The 21,173-nt window shown below is 45.0% G+C and overlaps 1 protein-coding gene across 3 annotated transcripts in view; it reads right to left on the reverse strand.

Moving 5' to 3' along the window:
* The window catches only part of ITK (IL2 inducible T cell kinase), a 59,853-nt gene that overhangs the window by 10,284 nt on the left and 28,396 nt on the right, over window positions 1-21,173 (reverse strand). For 2 of the 3 annotated variants that reach the window (XM_033927768.1, XM_033927770.1), the window contains exons 4-10: window positions 19,349-19,477; window positions 18,344-18,384; window positions 13,156-13,307; window positions 8,309-8,374; window positions 2,883-2,937; window positions 1,587-1,666; window positions 202-338 (exon numbers count right to left, since the gene is read on the reverse strand). In XM_033927768.1, coding sequence (XP_033783659.1) covers window positions 202-338; window positions 1,587-1,666; window positions 2,883-2,937; window positions 8,309-8,374; window positions 13,156-13,307; window positions 18,344-18,384; window positions 19,349-19,454 — 637 coding nt within the window. In that variant the 5' untranslated portion in view covers window positions 19,455-19,477. The remainder of the gene's footprint in view (window positions 1-201; window positions 339-1,586; window positions 1,667-2,882; window positions 2,938-8,308; window positions 8,375-13,155; window positions 13,308-18,343; window positions 18,385-19,348; window positions 19,478-21,173) is intronic. The other variant, XM_033927769.1, reaches the window with a different exon arrangement.

A 21,173-nucleotide genomic window follows, 5' to 3' on the forward strand; every position in this document is an offset into this window, starting at 1 on the left:
CATCCCAGCCATTGGAAGGTGGGAGTTAATTTCAAACAGCAGTTAATCTGTATAGCAAATTCCTTTGCTTACTGCTCCCATCCCTTTTAAAAGAGCTTTTGATACGTCTGATCGTACGGTCTCTGCAGCTCTTGGTAAAACCGTTCTCAGCCGATTCCTTGAGCGTGGCAAGCTTTGCTCCTTAACCTGGAGGCTGCTCACCTGCTGCGTTGTGCTGATGGTACGTTATAAGATCTGGAATGCAGTCAAACAGGTGCTTTTCTGCCAAGTAAAACCTTTTCGGATTCTCATCTGTTTCTTTTATGTGATAATGTTTGACGACGGGAATGTTTTCACTACTGAAAGAAAAAGATGGTTAGTGCAAAGCAGTTTGCATTGCTGAGTATTGTGGTGTCTTGAGAAGTAATAAATATTGGCAAGTCTGAATTAATCTTGATGAGAGAGCGAGAGTGAAAGACAGAAAGGAACAGCGCCTCCTGCACCCTCCCTGCGGCAATGAGGCAATGAAATGCACTAGGCACAAGGCCAAACCTTTCACTGGCTCTGTTTTGTAGGATGCCCCAGGTCCACAGTGGCACAGCCGTGAGGCGGTCTCAGGGGCCTGGGCCCTCTCATCTTTGGCTCATGCCCCTCTGCTTCAGTGGTTGGGGGGGGGGATGCCAAGCCTTGCCAGTCGAAGAGGTCCCAGCAAGAGACTTAAAAGACAGCAAGTGCACTTTGGCTGCCGATGCCGGTGTTTTCACACATGCTCATTTCAGCGACTGAACTGTATATGCGGAAGTGCCATTGTCAGCACCTGAAGTGCACTGTTGACATAAGCACTGTTCAGACAGCACAGGCGAAGAGCCTGGCCCTGAGGCATCCTTTCTGTCACTCTATAGGAACAGGTATAGGGGAGTCCCGACCTGCGTGGCCAGGTGGTGAGGAGGGTTGTTGAGCTGTGGAGCCCGGCGCAACCTAGACAATGGACCACTGGGAGTAATTTTTTTTTTTGGGGGGGGGGGATGGGGGGCAGGAAACAGACCAACAGGGGGCATATTTTGGGGCTCAGGGCAGCGGAAGAAGGGGAATTGGATTGGACACTGGATCACCAGGGTTATTTTGGGGGGGCTCGAGGGTGGCAGAGGGAAGTAGGTCAACCACTGGACACAGCAGGGGTACGTTTGGGGTTAGAATTGGGTGGAAAGCCTGACCATTGGACCATTAAGAATAGTTTTATGGGTGGGGTTGGGTCCACCGGGCAACCTGGCCAGACCAGCAAGAATTTTTTTTTAGTGTTGGGGTCGGAGTTCCTTGGACATGCCCACAAGACTTGTGCCTACCACACAGCTCTTGTGGGCATGTCCCAGGAAATTCTGACCCTTTTAGTAATCAATGTTCAACGCTAACAGCATGCATATAATTTGTATGACGTCATTATTGATACTGGTCACTAAATACAGACCGGTGTTAACAGGAGAAGAAGTGATTTGGTCTCTGTGAGCCAGGTGACCTATGAACCCCTCAGTAGGGGGTATATGGATTACAAAATGCTTTAAAAGCTTTCAGATTTAAAGGAGAAATACATAATTTTCTCTGGACTGTACCTTAAAGCTTTGGTGAAAACAGAGACTGTGTAGGTTCCAGGCTGCCTGTAATCTCGCACCATAAAAGCTCCCTCCTTACCCTGTAAAGAGACATGAGAGCATTCTAGAAACATACAAAACATAGAAAAATGACGGCAGAAAAGGGCCATGGCCCATCTAGTCTGCCCACACTAATGACCCACCCCCTAACTACTTCCATGAAGAGATCCTACATGCCAATTCCATCTTTTCTTAAAATCTGGCACGCTGCTGGATATAGAAAAGTCAACATTCAAAGTCAGGTTGCTTACATTTTCACTGATTTTTGCTTCTTTTCAAAATTCTCTTTCCTTATAGTTCTTTTTATGCTTTAATCTGCTTTCTTCCAGAAACCTAGACACCCTGGCATCCATTGCGAAACACTGGCCAATAAAATTAAGCCTATTTGAACACACAGCAAAGATCTCCAAATAAATTGTGGGACCGATGCATAAAGCTGGGTGACAGAATTTTGCACTACAACCCAGAAAAGGGCTTCCAAATGTATACATTAAAAATAGTAATAATAAAGGCCCCCTTTTTTTTCACGCCGTGCTAGGGTTTTTTTTTTTTTTTTTAATCGCCTGACCATGTTTTTGTCTGTCTGACCAATCTAGAGTGCTTTGTTACCTTCTGCTGGGACTGGGAGGCAATGCTGGTTTGCACTTCCCCCTTTTTGTCTCTGTCTCTGGGGTTCTTCAGTGCTGGGGGTTTCTATCTTTTGTGTATTATCCCCTATGTCAGTGGTTCCCAAACCTGTCCTGGGGGACCCCCAGCCGGTCAGGTTTTCAAGATATCCCTAATGAATATGCATGAGAAAGATTTGCATATAATGGAAGTGACAGGTATGCAAATCTCTCTCATGCATATTCATTAGGGATATCTTGAAAACCTGACCGGCTGGGGGGTCCCCCAGGACAGGTTTGGGAACCACTGTCCTATGTGATCTCTTGCTATTTTCCATCTATAAATCCTCCCATCTTGAGATCTTTCTTTTAGTTCATGATTGTACCACCTTAGTTAAGTTTCGAAGTATGTGTTGAGTGAAATGGTGTGGTGGCCATGTTAGTCCATTTTCCAAGGTAATATATAGAAATAAAACAAAGGAAATAGGGTAATACCTTTTTTTTATTGGGCTAACTGAATGCATTTTATGATAAGCTTTCAATGTACTGAAATATGTTTACTACTGTGTATGTTCTCTTGAAAACCGCCAAGAACTTTGGATTGTGCGGTATTTTAAGTGTAAAAAAAAAATGAATAAATTATAATCCTTACCTCATCCAAGAGGAGCCTTTCTGCCTTGTTTCTGTTCATATCCATATTATACCATCTAAAATCAAAGTAGCGCATGGCCATTACAAAAATATGATAGAGACCTTCAAGATCATGAGGGGCATAGAGAGGGTGGATAGGGACAGATTCTTCAGACTGAAAGGGACAACAGGTACGAGGGGGCATTCGGAGAAACTGATGGGAGATAGGTTCAAAACAAACGCAAGGAAGTTTTTTTTCACCCAAAGGGTCGTGGACACTTGGAATGCGCTACCGGAGGAAGTGATCAGGCAGAGTACGGTACAGGGATTCAAACAGGGATTGGACGGATTCCTGAAGGATAAAGGGATCATAGGATACTGAGGGAGGAACTGGGATGTAACACAAGTATAGAAAGCTAACCAGGTAATGAGTATAGAAACCAGGTCGTGCATGTGCAAGACCGGAGGATTAGGACTTCGATAGGAAGACAGGACTTAAATGAGAAACCAAGGTGGCAAGGGAGCCCCCTCTGGTGATACAGACAGGTTGTGACCTGTTTGGGCCGCCGCGGGAGCGGACTGCTGGGCGGGATGGACCTGTGGTCTGACCCGGCAGAGGCACTGCTTATGTTCTTATGTAATTTCTGGAGGACCACCCTTCGTTTAAGACTCCAGAGCATCACTCCACCTCCCAACCCAGATCATGCCTCAAATCCCCCCCCCCCCCCTGTGTAACAGTTCTCTGCTAGCTCTCTGAGCCTAAAGAGCTTCAAAATCTCACAGTTCCTACCTGTTAAACAGCAGGGAGTGTTGGATGCCAGATTTGAAGCTGTTTGTGGTTGAGTGTAGGCAAAGAACAAGCTAAACAGTGACCCCCTGAGATTTTGCATTCCGCAGGAGATTCCTGATTATAGGTAGGATATTTTTGTATTGGGGGGGGGGGGGAGAGGTACAATGCCCATCATGGCTCCTGACCCCATTTACTTTGCTTTGGCAACAGTGTTGGAGTGACAGAAGCAGAGGAAACCTGCAGCCCCACTGCTTTCTTGCCTGCTGCCCTGTGGCTTCTGCGGAGATGCAGACGGGAAGGGGGGGGGAAAACTACAAAAAGAACCTGCAGCTCTTGCTTCCGCTGCCTTCAAGCTGAGCCACTGCTGTCACAGTCAGGGAACAGGAAAAGTGGCAGTTAAAAACCAGCTTGTGTTGGTAGCCAACCTGGCTAAATAAAAATCAGCTAGGGTAGCCGGAAAATGGCCACTTGATAACCCTATTTTTTTAGGAAGTGTTCTGGTCTCTTCAGCACTCATAAAAAGCAGTGGCAGAGCGAGGGTAGGAGGTGCCTGCGGCAGTGGCACCCTCCAGCCTAGGGTTACCATATTTTACATGGGTAAAATCCGGACCCCTAGATTCATTCCCAGGTCCGCCCAGTTCCATCCATCCCCGCCCTAGCTCCACCCCCCCCCACTGCCTGTTCATCAGGCAGGAAGGCATGCGCAGATGTGATGCGATGACATCACGTGCATGCGAGTGTGACATCACATCGCATGCGCAGATGCCCCCTCCCGACGCCATTTATTTTCAAAACCCAGACAAAATGCCAGGTTCTGAAAAGCTGTCTGGACCCCCGGACATGTCCTCAGAACCCTACTCCAACCCCTTCCTCTCTGCACCCCCCCCCCCATTCCTTCTGTGCTCTCTTGCCACACTCACACTCTCCCTTCCAACCCCCGTACCTTTAAATCTTTGCCAGTGCAAGCAGCTTCTTTGGCCTGCTGCTCACGCTGACGTTGGCTTTCCCTCCGATGTTATTTCCTGGCCCTGCGACCTGGAAGTGATTTCAAAGGGAGTCGGGCTGGCGTGAGCTCATGCTGGCAAAGATTTCAAAGAGGGAAGGGGAGGGCGGAGGGGTGCTGGCACCCCCACCAAGACGGCGTCCGGGGCAGTTCGCTCCCACCCTGCCTCCTTACTGTGCCACTGACAAAAAAGTATCGTAACTATGGCAAATTGTAACCTGCTAACTGTATATTGTGTATGTCTGTAACCCTGTAACCCGCTCTGAGCTCTTTGGGGAAGACGGGACAGAAAACCAAGTCAATAAGTAAATAACCTGTAAGCTCAGCCCAGAGGTAATATTCTTTGCTGCTGTGTTCAAGATCTGGGTTTGATTCCCAAGCACGGCTCCTATACTTTGAGTCACGTCTCTAGGGCTGTGGATGCAGCTAAAGCAACAGTGATATTCAAAGAGATAAAACGCCTGTGTGAGGCTCTCCACTGATATTCTGCGGCCGTTAAACGTCACCATTGACAGTTAAACTGAAAGCTAGCTATTTTGCGGGCTGTCCGGGGATGTAGTCGTCACTTATACAGTTAAGTGCCGATATCCAGCACATAAAGGCCTAAAGCGCCAAATCAGGCCACCTAAAACACAGTCCTATCTTTATGTGGTGTCACTTAAGCAGTTAAGTGCTGAATATGGCACTTAAGCGCATATGCGATGGTGCCTAAAAAAAAACCTCACTCACTGTCACTGTCTGGACAAATCTGGGGTAGATATTCAATCTTTTTCTAACAGGGGCCACATTTATTTTTTCTTTTTTAACATTTGGGGAGCCAAAAGACGCACCATCGTATTTTACCTCCTATTTCATCAAATAATGGCAAAATACAACCGGGCGTTGTCTCCTCCACAGGTTTCACCCAGTCTTGCTCTCACCCTCAGCCTTCACCCAGTCCATTTCACCCACGTAACCGCCCCAGCCTTCGTGCCGTTTCCTTTTCCTCACCCAGGTTCAGCTTCAGAAGAAACAGTGGGGTTCCTGCTTCCCCACCACAACCGGGCTCTCTGCCAGCTTGAGCCACTCGGTGCCGGACGTTTGGGTCAAAACTGTGAGATCAGCCTCAACTTCCAGCACTGTATGGCTCATGCTTGTACAGGGCCGAGTCGCAGTGCGGATGCAGACTTCTGCTGTGCCCACCACAAAAATTGCTAAGCTTCTGAGGGCCAGAAGAAAAGCACTTGGCGGGCTGGGTTCTGGAGCGTGGGTTGTAGGTTGGAAAGCCTGATCTACCCAAATGTTCACAGGCTTGGGGAAGGGAGGTAGAAAAGATGATCCCAGTGATTAAAAATCAGCAACATTTCGTAGCCAGACAAAGAGCATGCATACCAAATTCTAAGGGAGCCAAGTGTCTCTGGCCCTTTGCTGAGCTGTCATTATAATAGCTGTTCTAGACAGGAAACTGCAGAAAAACCCTGACTAGTTGAAAATTAAGGCTGATGACACCAACACTGGATCACAGACCAGTTCTAACTGTGCTGGAAGTGAGGAAGTAGCCTAGCAGTAGAGCCACTGCCTCAGCACCCTGAGGTGGGTGGATACAATCCCAGCACTGCTCCCCGTGACTAGGGCTACCAGAAGTCCGGGAAGCCCCAAACATGTCCTCTTTTTAGAGGACTGTCCGGGTTCCCGGAAGGACTTTCCAAAACCCGGCAGTTTGTCTGGGTTGTGGAGAGCCCCGACGAGCTCTGGCCGCATCTGGTTGGCCTCTGATGTCACACACATCCGCGCACGCTCGAGGCCCTCCAGACGCGGCCGGAGCTCGTCGGGGACAAATGCGAGGCTTTGAGGGGGGTGGGGCCGGAGGTGGAACAAGGCGGGGATGGTGCGGGGCCACGCGTCTGGGTTTGTGAGGCTCCAAATATGGTAATCCGACCTGTGACCCTAGGCAAATCACTTAAGCCCAAATTCTGTAACCAGCGCCTAAGGTTAGGCACCTATTTTGGAGGCGCCCAGCTAGACAGGCGCCTATCTAAATTGACCTGGAAATGGAGGCAAAGTGTGAGGTTATAAAATTTGCAGACGATACCAAGCTCTGCGCCAGAGTTAGGACCAGGGAGGAGTATGAGGAACTGCAAAGGGACCTCAATAAGCTGGAGGACTGGGCAAACAAATGGCAAATGTGCTTTAACGTAGATAAATGCAAGGTCATGCACATAGGGAAAAAGAACCCGTTGTTCAAGTATAAAATGGGGGGGAGATTGCTGGAAGACACCGGACTTGAGAGAGACTTGGGTGTGCTAGTGGATCCATCCATGAAACCATCCGCACAGTGTGCAGCAGCCTCGAAGAAAGCCAACAGGATGCTGGGCATCATCAAGAGGGGCATATCAACCAGGACGCGGGAAGTCATCATGCCGCTGTATCGAGCGATGGTGCGCCCACATCTGGAATACTGCGTTCAATATTGGTCGCCGCACCTCAAGAAGGACATGGCAGTTCTTGAGAGAGTCCAAAGGAGGGCAACGAAACTGGTAAGAGGGCTGGAAAACTGCCCATATGCTGAGAGGGCTGGATAAACTGGGGCTCTTCTCTCTGGAAAAGAGGAGGCTCAGGGGGGATATGATAGAGACCTTCAAAATACTTAGGGGCATAGAGAGGGTGGACAGGGGCAGGTTCTTCAGACTAAAAGGGACGACAGGTACGAGGGGGCACTCAGAGAAACTGAAGGGAGATAGGTTCAAATCAAATGCAAGGAAGTTTTTCTTCACCCAAAGGGTCGTGGACAAATGGAATGCGCTCCCGGAGGAAGTGATCCGGCAGAGTACAGTACAGGGATTCAAACAGGGATTGGACAGATTCCTGAGGGAAAAGGGGATCGTGGGGTACTGAGGGAGGTGCTGGGGTGTTGCATAAGTATAGACAGCTCACCAGGTCGTGCAGGTGCAAGGCCGGAGGGTTAGGACATTGATGGGAAGATAGGACTTCGATGAGAAACCTAGGGGGCAAGGGGGCCCCTTCTGGTGATTAAGGCAGGTCATGACCTGTTGGGCCGCCGCGGGGGCGGACTGCTGGGCGGGATGGACCTCTGGTCTGACCCGGCAGAGGCACTGCTTATGTTCTTATGAATAACGAGCTCAATTAAGCTTTTTAATCAGCAAGAACTGAAACTCAGGCGCCTATCGAGAGAGCGCGATTCTGTAACAAGGCGCCTCTAAAAATTTAGGCGGCCTTCAAGGAAATAGGCGCTATGCATGCTAGGCGTGGGCGTGGCTTCGTGTTCGGCGCCTTGTTACAGAATCGCTGCTCTTAAGCGTGCTTAAGCGCTCGCGTGGCCGCCTAACTTTTAGTCGCGCCTAGAGCTGGCCTATTTCTCGGGCGCCTCCAAAATAGGCGCCGCTCACCGTGATTCACTAAACAGCGCCCGATTTTGCTTGAATCGCACTGATCGGTGCCTAATTCGGCGTCTAGCTTTTGGGCGCTTCTTATAGAATTTACTCCTCCATTACTCCAGGTACAAAATAAGTACTTGTAATATATGTAAACTGCTTTGAACATGCAACAACAAAATGTCCTGTCCCCTAGTTTAAAGCTGCATGGATGAAAAGGAAAACAACCCCACCCCCCCCCAACAACACATTCAAGACACAACAAATAGAAGCAAATCACTTACTCATAAGTTTGGAGATTATTTGGTGTTTTTTCCACAAGGTAGCTGCTAGGTACATATCCCTCATGCCTGTACATATGACATATGACATTAAACATTCTTCAGTCTTTGATACCTTTTTAAGTCAATTATTCTCTGTTCATTTTAGTGCACCTCAAAAAAACATGGCGTTTGAATGTGTAAAACAGGGGTGTCCAACCTTTTGGCTTCCCTGGGCCGCATTGACCGAAAAAAATGTTTCTGGGGCCATGCAAACGCTGCAGCAAGACAGAGGAAGGAGCCAGCAAGACGGTAAACACCCGGGGGCAGCAGAGGAAAACACTGCATCGCCCTCAACCGGGGCCGCACATAATATTTCACGGGGCCGCAGGTTGGACACCCCTAGTGTAAAATAAGAATGAACAAACTGCTTCAAATTGATTTAACAAGTACAAAAGGTATAAACCGCAGTAAAAACAGACAGCTGTCAGCGTGATGGATTTGTAACTCTGGAGTTATCAAAACGACCAGCACGAAATTCAGCAATGGTTCCTATCCTCACTCTTAATTTAAAACCTAAAATGACATCGCAGCTGGAGTGAGCGCTGAAAGCAGCCCCAGAGGTTGGGACGCGAGACTAATGCTGGGCAGAATTTTGAGGTCTGGGTGCCATAAATGCAAATCGGGATCAAGGCTGGAGCGAGCCTTGATGGCAACTCGAGTAGTTGGGAAGTAGGATTGACGCCAGGCAGACTTTTGGTGTCTGTGCACCAAAATTGCCAAAGAGTGACAGAGATTAAGTCTGCACATTTCATATCACATTCAAAGCATATAAGGGGAGAAAGGATAGACTCTTAAAGTTGATATTAGTGAATGACTGATGCTAGTTAGCAGTGGGGGAGGGGAAGACATTGATAGTAGAGAATGACACGGTGACAAAATTCATCACCGTCCCCGTCCCCGCGGATAACCGCGGGAAATAATCCCATGTCATTTTCTAGTGTTTATTTCAACCTCAGTCCTTCTACACCAGCATTCTTCAAAGCAAAGGTTGCGGATCAGTAGTTGTGGCCATTCATACTCTGATTCTTATGTGAGCCACGGATAATGAAGCCATTGTGACATCACTGATGTGATTGGCTCTTAGGCACTGGTGGAATGAGACATTATGACATCACAATATCTGCTCTGGATACCAGAGACTGTCATTCTGTAGTGTCTGTTTCAACCTCAGTCCTTCTACACCAGCATTCTTCAGAGCAAAGCTTGCGGGTCAGTGGTTGTGCCCAATTATACTCTGATTCTTCCCTCTCTCCTTATAGAATGACATGAAGATGGTTTCCAGTGGTTATCCGCGTGGACGGGGACGGGAACGGTGATGAATTTTGTCACCGTGACATTCTCTATAGGGTTGAAAGCAACAGTATCGTAGTAGTATGTTCCAACATTGCATCATATCACTGCCTATATGGGGTAGGCAAGATAAGTTGCTGATTGTCCTGATCATGATGCCAGTGTTTCATCATGAAGAAGTGGAACCTGTACAGTGTGCCAGATGATGAGCAGACTGATGAGCAGACTGGATGGACCATGCAGGCCTTTATTATCTGTCAACATTTACCATGTTACTATATTACTATGTTAAACAAAAGCACACCCTCCTAACTCCTGTTTCTGATAAGAGATAATAGACAGATGGACTAATGCAGTGGTTCCCAAGCCTGTCCTGGAGGACCACCAGCCGGTCGGCTTTTCAGGATAGCCCTAATGAATATGCATGAGAGAGATTTGCATATAATGGAGGCAGCAGGCATGCAAATCTATCCTGAAACCTGCCTAGCCGGTGGTCCTCCAGGACAGGGTAGGGAACCACTGGACTAATGTGATCTCCCCATAAAGTCAGAGTTATCAGAAGGCTTCAGAAAAAATAAGGACAGATTGAGACAACTAGGTTTTACTTCCATTGGTTTCAGTGGAAATAAAACCCAGATGTCTCTATCTATCCTCCTTACTTTCACTGCTTTCAATAAAAGTAAAACCTGGATGTCTCAACCCATCCTCTGTTTTCTGAAGCCCTTAGGGGGGTGATGAAAAGTTTTCAGCCCATCCCAGAAGAGAGAATGACGTGGATATGGTTGAATCGATGATCTGAAACCATGTCAAAATAATAGAATTTTAGTTTCTGCAAATAGGCACTTAACAAAATAAGCTAACACTCTTTTCAGCTACAGTGGCTCAGAATTTAGGAAGTTGGTTGGCTGGGCTGAGAACTTTTCAGCACCCCCCTTGCAAGAGTGCTGAAGAAATCTCGGAGAATGTTTAGTCGTTGACGAAATTGCTATAACTGCTACAAAGCCGCCAATTTATTCAGTTCCAGTACAGACATTTCGGTCCATTCCTAGGTTTCTGTCAATATTATCCAAATGCCTTATGGGACCAGCAGCACTGATGTTAATGAGTAGAATCTGGGCCTACAAATACCATACTGCTCTGGGGTGTAAGTTCAAAACCAGGCCTGGCTTAAGACAGCCCTACTGGAACTTGGTATGTTGCCAGCTTTGCTGCTAATGGCTACAATGCTTGTTTGAAGGAAGAGGAAAGAGAAATCTCTTCAATGGGCACCAAACCTAAGAAATTCATTGTTTATTTGTAGCATTATAAGGAAGCATAAAAAAGTATAGAGTTTAGATGGTAAGCTCTTTCGAGCAGGAACTGTTTTCTTACTCTTTACAACTGAGCGCAATGCGGAGCCGAAGAAAATGACTGTTTTAAAGGGCTCCGACGAGGGGTGTATGGGGGGAAACCCCTCCAATTTTCTTTATACAGATCGCGCCGCATTGTGGGGGCGTTGTGGGGGGTTTGGGGGGTTGTAACCCCTCACATTTTACTGAAAACTTCACTTTTTCCCTAAAAAACAGGGAAACAGTTAAGTTTCCAGTATAATGAGGGGGGTTACAACCCCGCACAATGCCGCCGCGATCTGTATTAAGTAAAGTGGGGGGTTCCCCAACAAAACCACCCGTCGGAGCCCCTAAAAATACTCTTTTTCTTTGGCGCGCGCTTCCGTCTTGCGCTCAGTTGTCGGCGCGCGCCTTTGTCTTCGGCAGTTTTGTCTTTGAACCTTAATAATAATAGTAGTAGTAGTAGTTTTGTGTTTGTGAGAAAATGGTAACTTTCATCTTTTCCCTAAAAACTTTCACCATGTTGTTTTGGATGTCAGATCATCCGCACGAAAAGTCAAATTCTGTAAAACATTTATCAGAAAAAAAAAAGCAAAATATGATCATGCAAAGCTAATACAACAATGAAAAATGATTTCTTATGAAAACAAGTGAACAAATGACTCACAATAAAGAGCCTTTTTGCTATAACATGTGAAAAAAGGGCCTAGCTCGTTTTAAAGTGGAGCTTTCACATGTGCTAATCTATTTTTAATGCTGTTCTAAAATAGGGCTTTATTTCCCCCCCCCCCCTTTTTGTAGGTCCTACGCTAATTTTTCCATTAGAGTCCAGGACCTGCAGAAAAATTAATTGGGCACTAAGAGGGAAATTCTCAAAGACGCGCCGAAGGTTATCCAGTGGTAGGGCACCCTACCGTCGGCTAACCAACCAATCTGGAAGTACGTTTTCTAAAAAAAAAAAAAAAAAGAAGGTGCTGACCGGTGCCTTCATTTGCAGTGCTGGTGTCACGCTTACAGAAGCGCTCAGGGGCACGGGCATGGCTTGCGCTGGAAGTTGCCTTAGGCACCTCTAGGCGCTTCTGAAAGTGCCGGGTTTTGAAAAGTCATCCGGACCCCCGTACACGTCCTCAAAAGGAGGGCGAGTCCGGGGAAATCCGGACGTCTAGTAACCCTAGGTCTGATGGACCTGTAATCTGACCCAACACGGCCAAGCTTTTGTTCATAGGTATATTACCCAATCTGAATTACTGATGGATTTAGGCTTTTATTTTAAAAAGTGCGGAGAAAGAGGAATTTGGATGGGCCTCTAATCTCAAGCATGCACTACATTTCTAGATTCTATATCTGAAGTGGAACAAAATTACTGATTATAAATGCAACATGTAAACAAGGTTATTGTAGCTTTTAGAATTGTTACATAGAAACATAGAAGATGACGGCAGATAAGGGCCATAGCCCATCAGGTCTGCCCACTCTACTGACCCACCCCCAAGTCTACTATCCTAGGGATCCCACTCCTGGTGACAGGTTCCCTTGGCTTAACCCTCTAAGGGATCCCACATGGGCATCCCATTTGCTCTTAAATTCTTGCACGCTGTTTGCCTCGATCACCTGCACCGGGAGCTCGTTCCAAGGATCAACCACTCTCTCAGTGAAGAAATATTTCCTGGTGTCGCCATGAAATTTCCCGCCCCTGAGTTTGAGCAGATGCCCTCTTGTGGTTGAGGGTCCTTTGAGAAAGAGAATCTCTTCCATCTCGATACGGACGGTAATATACTTAAACGTCTCGATCATGTCTCCTCTCTCCCTACGTTGCTCGAGTGAGTACAGCCGCAAATTTTTCAGCCTTTCCTCGTACGATAGATCCTTGAGCCCCGAGACCATCCTGGTGGTCATCCGTTGCACCGACTCTACTCTCAGCACATCTTTTCGGTAGTGTGGCCTCCAGAATTGTGTGTCATTGTAGATGTTAATATTATATACTTTTGTGTGTGTTATTGCTTAGTTTTAGGCGGATTATAAAGTTTTTAAATAAATATGAATAAAATACAATAAAATGTCACCTCAAAGAGTACTAAATAAGCGATAATTATCAGTGCCCAGTACAGTTATAGTCTTGGGCTACTTAAGAAAAAATAAGTTTGAAAAGTTATGACCCCCCCCCCCCTCCTCCCAGTACAAGTCCCTTACCCATTCTTGTCTTGTACTTTCCACCAGTGGTGTTCAGAGTTATCCACCAGGAGGTACTCTTCATTCCGTTGTAACATCAGTTCCTGAGGATCCTGGGTATTGTAGTCATACAAAGCGATGACACAAGGTTGGTCATCTTCTAATAGAGATCTCTGCAAGATAAAGATGATGCGATTTAACCCGTGTGCATTGAATGAAAGGGTACAGAAACTGCAAAAAAATAAAAATAAATATATATATAAAAGCTGCATTTAGAAAAGTGGTTTGCTGTAAACATAAAATCAAAGACAAAGGACTCCAAATCTATATTAAGTCTTTTCTTCCAAGTCATTTTTCAAGGAAAAATGTCATTGCAAATCTTTATTTCTCAATCAGGTTTTGGGATTTTCAGAATTAATACAATGATATATATTAGCATTGACATAAGAACATAAGAATTACCATTCCGGGACAGACCAAAGGTCCATCAAGCCCAGTGTTATTTTTTTGTCCATTGATATTTAGTTTCTGGAAGTCAATTTGGGGACAAATAAATATTGTTTTAGAATCGGAAATTCCCTTGACATATGAAGCCATAATTTGTGGTACTATGTTACACATTAAACCTCCCCTTGATAAATAGAAAAGCCGTCTTTTCCTGGTTTTGACTGGAATAGTTGTTCAATTGATCACAAAAAATTGGAAAAGCCATGATAGATTAAATTACACTTTTTGGTGGACAAATGTATGTAATACATACAAATATGAGAGAATGAATGCAGAATGTTTGGGATCCAGTGTTTTATTTAACAAAGTATAGAGTCCATTGACTTTATTTGCTACTTCACATTAATGGTTTATGTACTTTTCTTCTAAGTTTTTCCTTACACATGGGAGGGTGGAGGGTGGGGAAGGGAGAGGTAATTGAGAAATTGATATTAATTCTTCGGTGTCGGGTCAAAAGCGCGCCAGGACAAAGGCGCGCCCAGACAATTGAGCGCAGCGCGTGCCGCCGCGCCACTCTAAATTACTGTTTTTAGTGCTCCGACGGGAAGGCGTGGGGGGGAACCCCCCACTTTACTTAATAGACATCGCGCCGCGTTGTGGGGGCGTTGTGGGGGTTGTAACCCCCCACATTTTACTGAAAACTTCACTTTTTCCCTGTTTTTAGGGAAAAAGTTCAGTTTATAGTAAAATGTGGAGGGTTACAAACCCCCATAACGCCGGCGCGATGTCTATTAAGTAAACTGGGGGGGGTTCCCCAACAAAACCCCCCGTCAGAGCCCCTAAAAACTGTAATTTAGAGTGGCGCGGCAGCGCGCGCTGCGCTCAATTGTCGGCGCACGCTTTTGTCTTTCGCGCCATTGTCTATGAACCAATTCTTCATATCAATGTAATAAATAAAGATGTCTTGCATTATTGATAATTGATAAAGGGTGGGTGGGTAAAGTTATGATTCTATATACTAACTGTATAAAATGGTGTAATCTCTAATATTTTTCTGGATTCAATTAAATGTATTACACTGTTGTAGTTTATAAAATAATAAAAAATTTTTTTAAAAAGCCCCAGTATTTCCAACAATGGCCAACCCAAGTCTGAAGTATCTAGCTAGATCCCAAGTAGCATTCTCTTCTAGGTCTAATAGCTTCCTTTACCTCGCTTATTAAACACGCCGGCTGCCGTTTGGTCTCCCTTCCTTCTTTTTTAATACATGGAAAATATCTAGTCTGGGCTTTCAGGATGGTATTTTTCAATAACATTCACGCCTGATGTACATTTTTGACTCTTGCAGCTGCTCCTCTAAGTTTCTTTTTAAGCAGTCTCCTCATGTTATCATAGTCCTTACACGGTTTGCAAATAAATCTCATGCATATTCATCGTGGCTATTCCAAAAACCTGACCAGCTAGGTAGTTCTTGAGGACCATGTTGGGATCCCTGGTCTACCACCTATGTCCTAAACCCACTTAGTACTGCAACAGTCTTGCTACAAAGAGGAAGCATAAACTGCACAGGGCAAGACTCCATTTTTCTCTCAAAGACAATGAACTTAGAAACATGACGGCAGATAAAGGCCAAATGGCCCATCTAGTCTGCCCATCCGCAGTAACCATTATCGCTTTCTCTCTCCGAAAGATCCCATGTGCCTATCCCAGGCCCTCTGTTTCCCACCATCTCTTCCAGGAGACTGTTCCATGCATCTACCACCCTTCCTGTAAAAAAGTATTTCCTCAGATTACTCTGGAGCCTATCACCTCTTAACTCCATCCTATGCCCTCTCATTTCAAATGAAAGAGACTTGACTCATGCACATTTATATTATGTAGGTATTTAAACGTCTCTATCACATCTCCCTTATCCCGCCTTTCCGCCAAAGTATACAGATTGAGATCTTTAAGTCTGTCCACATACGCCTTATCACGAAGACCACACACCATTTTAGTAGCCTTCCTCTGGACCGACTCCATCCTTTTTATATCTATTTGAAGGTGCAGCTTTGCTTTGCTGCTTTTGAAAACATCAAAGCTACTATCTAATTATTAAATATACTTTATTATTTGATTAAACCACATAATTAAATCTTCCTTTAATAAAAATTCACAGTTAGTACACTCTGGGAAGAATGTGAATTGTGAGCCTGAGCCTCCTTAAGGTGGAGCCGAAGAACAGTTTGCCTCTGGGATGAGGTATTGCAACATACGAAGCTGGACTCCGTGGGAACTATATGTAGGACAGTGTTGAAGCATGGCTAGCTCCTTGTGTGCTTACTATGTGAAGCCAGCCATTGTGGTACCAGAGTGTGTGTTACCGGAGCTGAGACAGTTTCTGGACTGGCCTGGAGGAACCATTATAGCTGTTATTTTCCCCCAGCTAACTACTTGGCTTTTTTGTGTTTTGTTTAACTCTGTGGCACACTGCTGTGTGACTGTACACTGTTAATTATATTTATTGCTCTACAGTCAGGTGGGGTTCAGGTTTTTCTCGGATTTTGTCTGAGTTTTTAACTGAACTTCCCACCCGACATGTAAGAGGAGCCGATGATTATCCCTTTGCTTATTTTATCATTCTGAATGTATGAATTCGGAAATAATTGGTCATAATAAAACTTTAATGTGATTCGGGGCCCATTAGCAAGTTTTGTAACCAATCAATAGTACCGCGTACAATTCTGGAGGCCACATTACCGCAAAGATGTGCTGAGAATCGAGTCGGTACAGCGAATGGCCACCAAGATGGTCTCGGGGCTCAAAGATCTTTCATACGAAGAAAGGCTGAACGAATTGCGGCTATACTCTCTCGAAGAACGTAGGGAGAGAGGGGACATGATTGAGACGTTTAAGTATGTCACTGGTCGCATCAAGGTAGAAGATGATGTTTTCCTTCTTAGGGAACCCTCGGCCACAAGAGGACACCCGCTGAAAATAAAGGGCGGGAAGTTTCATGGCGACTTCTTCACTGAAAGAGTGGTGGACAGCTGGAATAAGCTCCCAGTACAGGTGGTTGAGGTCAGCAGCGTGCCAGTTTTTAAGAACAGTTGGGATACTCATGTCGGATCTCTACGAGGGAAAAGGTCATCAGAGAGCGATTAACTAGGGGGGTGGGTCAATGGAGTGGGCAGACTCGATGGGCCTTGGCCCTTTTCTGCCGTCACTTTCTATGTTTCTATGTAAGATACACATCCTTAATAGAATTTCATGCACATCCGGGATGGGAGGGAGGAGGGGGAGGTTGGGGGGAAAGATATTTTTACTATTCAAAGAGTTTTATTGATTTTGTAAAATAATACAATACAATACCAACAATGTGAGTGTTCCCTAAAGGGGGAACACATATTATTAACAAGCATTAACACATGCGAGGGGATTTGATAGAGACTTAAAATATTAAAAGGATTTGATAAAATAGACCAGGAAACAGCATTACTAACATTTTCAGAGGTGACACGGACTGAGTAGCCTGAAACTGAGTAGCAGCAGGTTTAGGACAAATGTTAGGAAGTTCTGTTTCACACAGCGAGGGGTTGGCGCTTGGAATGCTCTCCCGGAGGAGGGTGTGGCGGAGACTACTGTTCCGAGTTTCAAGCGCAAGTTGGAAGCACACCTTCTTGAAAACCATATTGAGGGATACGGGAAATCCGGGTCTACAAAAAGGAGAACCTAAATGGGCCACCGCGTGCGCGGATCGCCGGACAAGATGGACCACGGTCTGATCCGGTGAAGGCATTTCTTACGTTCTTATGTGAAGTGCATCAAACTATAAGATAATAACATTGTGCCGGTACATGCGAGAAAGAAGGGTGGGTAATAACAAAAGATGAGGAGTAATAAGTATCAGTAATTAGTGCTGTTTAACCCTTTCAGGACCATAAGGATCGTAGGCCAATTTTTGTGGTTTTGACGACATTTTTATGGTAAAAAGGGCTTGCAGATGCCAAAAAATTGATTTTTTTTGTGAAATATCATTATTTTTTTTTAAAAAAATCACACTTCTGGCTTATGGACAGTGTGGCAAGTGAATCTTCTCGTCAATCTGGCAACGACGCTAATGAATGAATGTCGGAACCAGTTTGTTTACATAAAGGCAGTATCCTATGGAATCCGTACATATCAAATTTAGAACTGTAGACTATCCCAATCAAAATTTATAGGATTTTAAAGTTATGGGACAAATATGTCCCTTGGTCCTGAAAGGGTTAACTGTACCATTTGTTATATTTTCTGATGCACTGTATGGATGTTTTAAAAAATTGAATAAAGAATTATTAAAAAAAAAAAAGAGGAGCCGATGATTAAGGACATGTTGCCTTATTGGCTAAAAGTACCTGACTTGGAATTGTATATTCAGTCAGTGTGTCTGAGGCTCGTTTGATTAACTTTCTGTTTGCAGTGACAGTTCACAGGGTAGTAATTTTTTTTGTCTGCTAGCTATATAGCTAAAAAGTAAAAATCTGACCAAAAATACCTTTACAATTTGTTGATAATAGTTTGATTTTGTTATGCACATATGTGATTGTGAACTGTCTACAACACATGTGGATTCCAATAAAGTCTCAGCATCGAGGCAGTTCTTTTTGTGGTCTGGTTGCCTCTATATTAACTGCAGAAGGGTCGGATTTGCTCTTGTTTGTTTGAGAAGGGAGCGTTCAACATTACCACCGCCACAATCAGACCGCGCAAGCCACTGCTGAAGCCTGCATGTTGTACTCACCCTGTTGTCTTCAGGAGTAGGAGGAAGAGGCTTCTTTGAGGCTGAAAAATATGAATTTTCACTTAAGAGAGAAAAAGTAAGCCAACAGCACACAGTTTGAGAGAATGCATATAAGCAGGTCATGTTGGGTCTTCTCGGGATTTAAGAAGACATATAAACAATGCAACACCAGGTATATATTGCAAGAGGAACGTAAATAGTTTCCAGAAGTGTTTTGGTTGCAAAGGACCCCCCCCCCCCCCCACAGCAACATCAGATGTATATTGCAAGAGGAACGTAAATAGTTTCCAGAAGTGTTTTGGTTGCAAAGGACCCCCCCCCCCAGCAACATCAGATGTATATTGCAAGAGGAACGTAAATAGTTTCCAGAAGTGTTTTGGTTGCAAAGGACCCCCCCCTCCCAGCAACATCAGATGTATATTGCAAGAGGAACGTAAATAGTTTCCAGAAGTGTTTTGGTTGCAAAGGACCCCCCCCCCAGCAACATCAGATGTATATTGCAAGAGGATCGTAAATAGTTTCCAGAAGTATTTTGGTTGCAAAGGACCCCACCCCCACCCCCCCAGCAACATCAGATGTATATTGCAAGAGGAACGTAAATAGTTTCCAGAAGTGTTTTGGTTGCAAAGGACCCCCCCCCCCCCCCCAGCAACATCAGATGCATATTGCAAGAGGAACGTAAATAGTTTCCAGAAGTGTTTTGGTTGCAAAGGGCCCCCCCCCCCCCCCAGCAACATCAGATGTATATTGCAAGAGGAACGTAAATAGTTTCCAGAAGTGTTTTGGTTGCAAAAGACCCCCTTCTTTCAGAAAGCGCACTCCATCCAAAAAGAGGTGACCATTTCTTAAAATCTTTGGGCCCGATATTCAAAAGGGTATTACCCGGCAGGAGAGGCTGCTGCCCTTCTCGTCCCTTTATTTCTTCTGCGTCCATTCTTTTCTTGTGTGCAAAGTTTGCTTCAGTACTAGTCTAAGTCCCCAGAGTCACACACAAATAAGTCTTACCATCCCTGGTCGGATCATACATTGCACAGCCAGCTGCCAGCTTCTCTGTCTGAGCACAACAGCGCCATCTTCCATCCAGCCAAAAGTTGGGATGATACTTGGGCATTAAGCTATTGTTGTTTCGTGTTTCTGCAGAAAAATGATATATGAAAAAAAAGGCACAGTAACACTTTAATGTCGGTAACTACTGAGCAGGGCACTTCTTATGGACATATAGGCCCAGATTCTATAAGCCGTACTGGGATCGGCAGCCACCCACTGATCACATGTCAGTCATTTGACAGCAATGCTTTTTCAATCTTCACATGCTAAGAAAAGTCAGATCCTGCTTCCACCAACAACATTTCGCTGTCCTCGTTCAATCCATTATTCTATCCAGGCTAGACTACTGCAACTCCATCTACCTAAGCCTAACAAAGAAAAGTCTTCTCAGACTTCAGCGGATTCAGAACACCGCAGCTAAACTAATCTTCGCAAAAAAGCAAATTCGACCATGTCTCCCCGCTTCTGTCTAAGCTTCACTGGCTCCCAGTCATCCTCAGGGTTCACTACAAATGCGCCTGTCTAGCCTTCAAATCTCTTCACGTCATCCTTCCTCCCCTCTTTCCACTATCTTGGCTCTCCTCGAATCCTAACTCCACCAGATCCACTCAAAAATTCAAACTATCCTTCCCCCTCTTTAAAAGGCACATCCCATACAGGAAAACTTGGAACATCCCTCCTCTTCAGGATCACTGAGCTGTGGAACAGCTTTACTGCCCATCTTCGGAGTTCGACCTCCCTCCAACGCTTCAGAAAACATTTGAAAACTTGGCTTTTCTCCAAAATGTAACTACCCTCTCCCTCTCCATTATACTAAGTCCCCTCTTTCCTTCCTTTTTACCAAGCCCTTCTTCTTTCCATTGGAGTTCCTTTCTTTATTAATTCCTGTAAACTGTGTTGAGCTCCACTTCTGTGGAGATGATGTGGTATATAAACTTAAGGCTTAGTTTAGTTTAGTTTAGTTTAAACTTAAGGTTTAGTTTAGTTTAGTTTAAGTATCCTATAACTTAAGTGCACTATTTCTGCCTGACTTTAGGTGGGGGTTTTTATGCTGGAGAAGGCGGTCATTACCATAAACGCAGACTATAAAATCCTTAAAAACCTTCCTACCTGCTTCTTGCCCCAAATAAAACAGCACTGTCTAATGTTCTGAGTGTGTAAATGGCATTTAGTGGATATGCTTTGCTCTATATTTGAAGGCTAAAATTCTTTGTGTTGGCTTGTTTCATCTTTAAGAATTAAACCCATTTCACAATAAAAACATAAACCTTGGCTTGGCACATTGAGACAGACCGAAGATCCATCAAGTCCAGAATCCTGTTTCCTACAGTGTCTAGTCCAGGTCACAAGTACCTGGCGAGATCCCAAAGCCGTAAAACAGATTCTATGCTGCTGCTCATCCCCAAGCAGTGGATTTCACCAAGTCCAGCTTAATAATGACTTAAGGACTTTTTTTTAAAGACATGGTCCAAACCTTTTTTAAAAAAAAAACCCTGCTCAGGCAGTGACATTCTCAGGCAATGACATTCCAGAGTTTAATTTCACATTGAGTGAAGGAACATTTTCTCTGATTTATTTTGAATTTTCTGCTTAGCTTCATTGCATGCCCTTTGGTCCCTGTAGTTTTGGAAAGAGCAAACAAGTGATCCACATCTACTTGTTTCACCGAGGATGCTGCAACTGAGAAAAGCTTAACCGAAGCAAATACCTCACCACAGTGCAAGTAAGTAGCAAAGGAAGCATGCTGCGGCCTATAGAATGAATACCTCATTGCACAGCACTG

This window comes from Geotrypetes seraphini, chromosome 18, assembly GCF_902459505.1.
Source record: "Geotrypetes seraphini chromosome 18, aGeoSer1.1, whole genome shotgun sequence".
Lineage (NCBI taxonomy): Eukaryota > Metazoa > Chordata > Amphibia > Gymnophiona > Dermophiidae > Geotrypetes > Geotrypetes seraphini.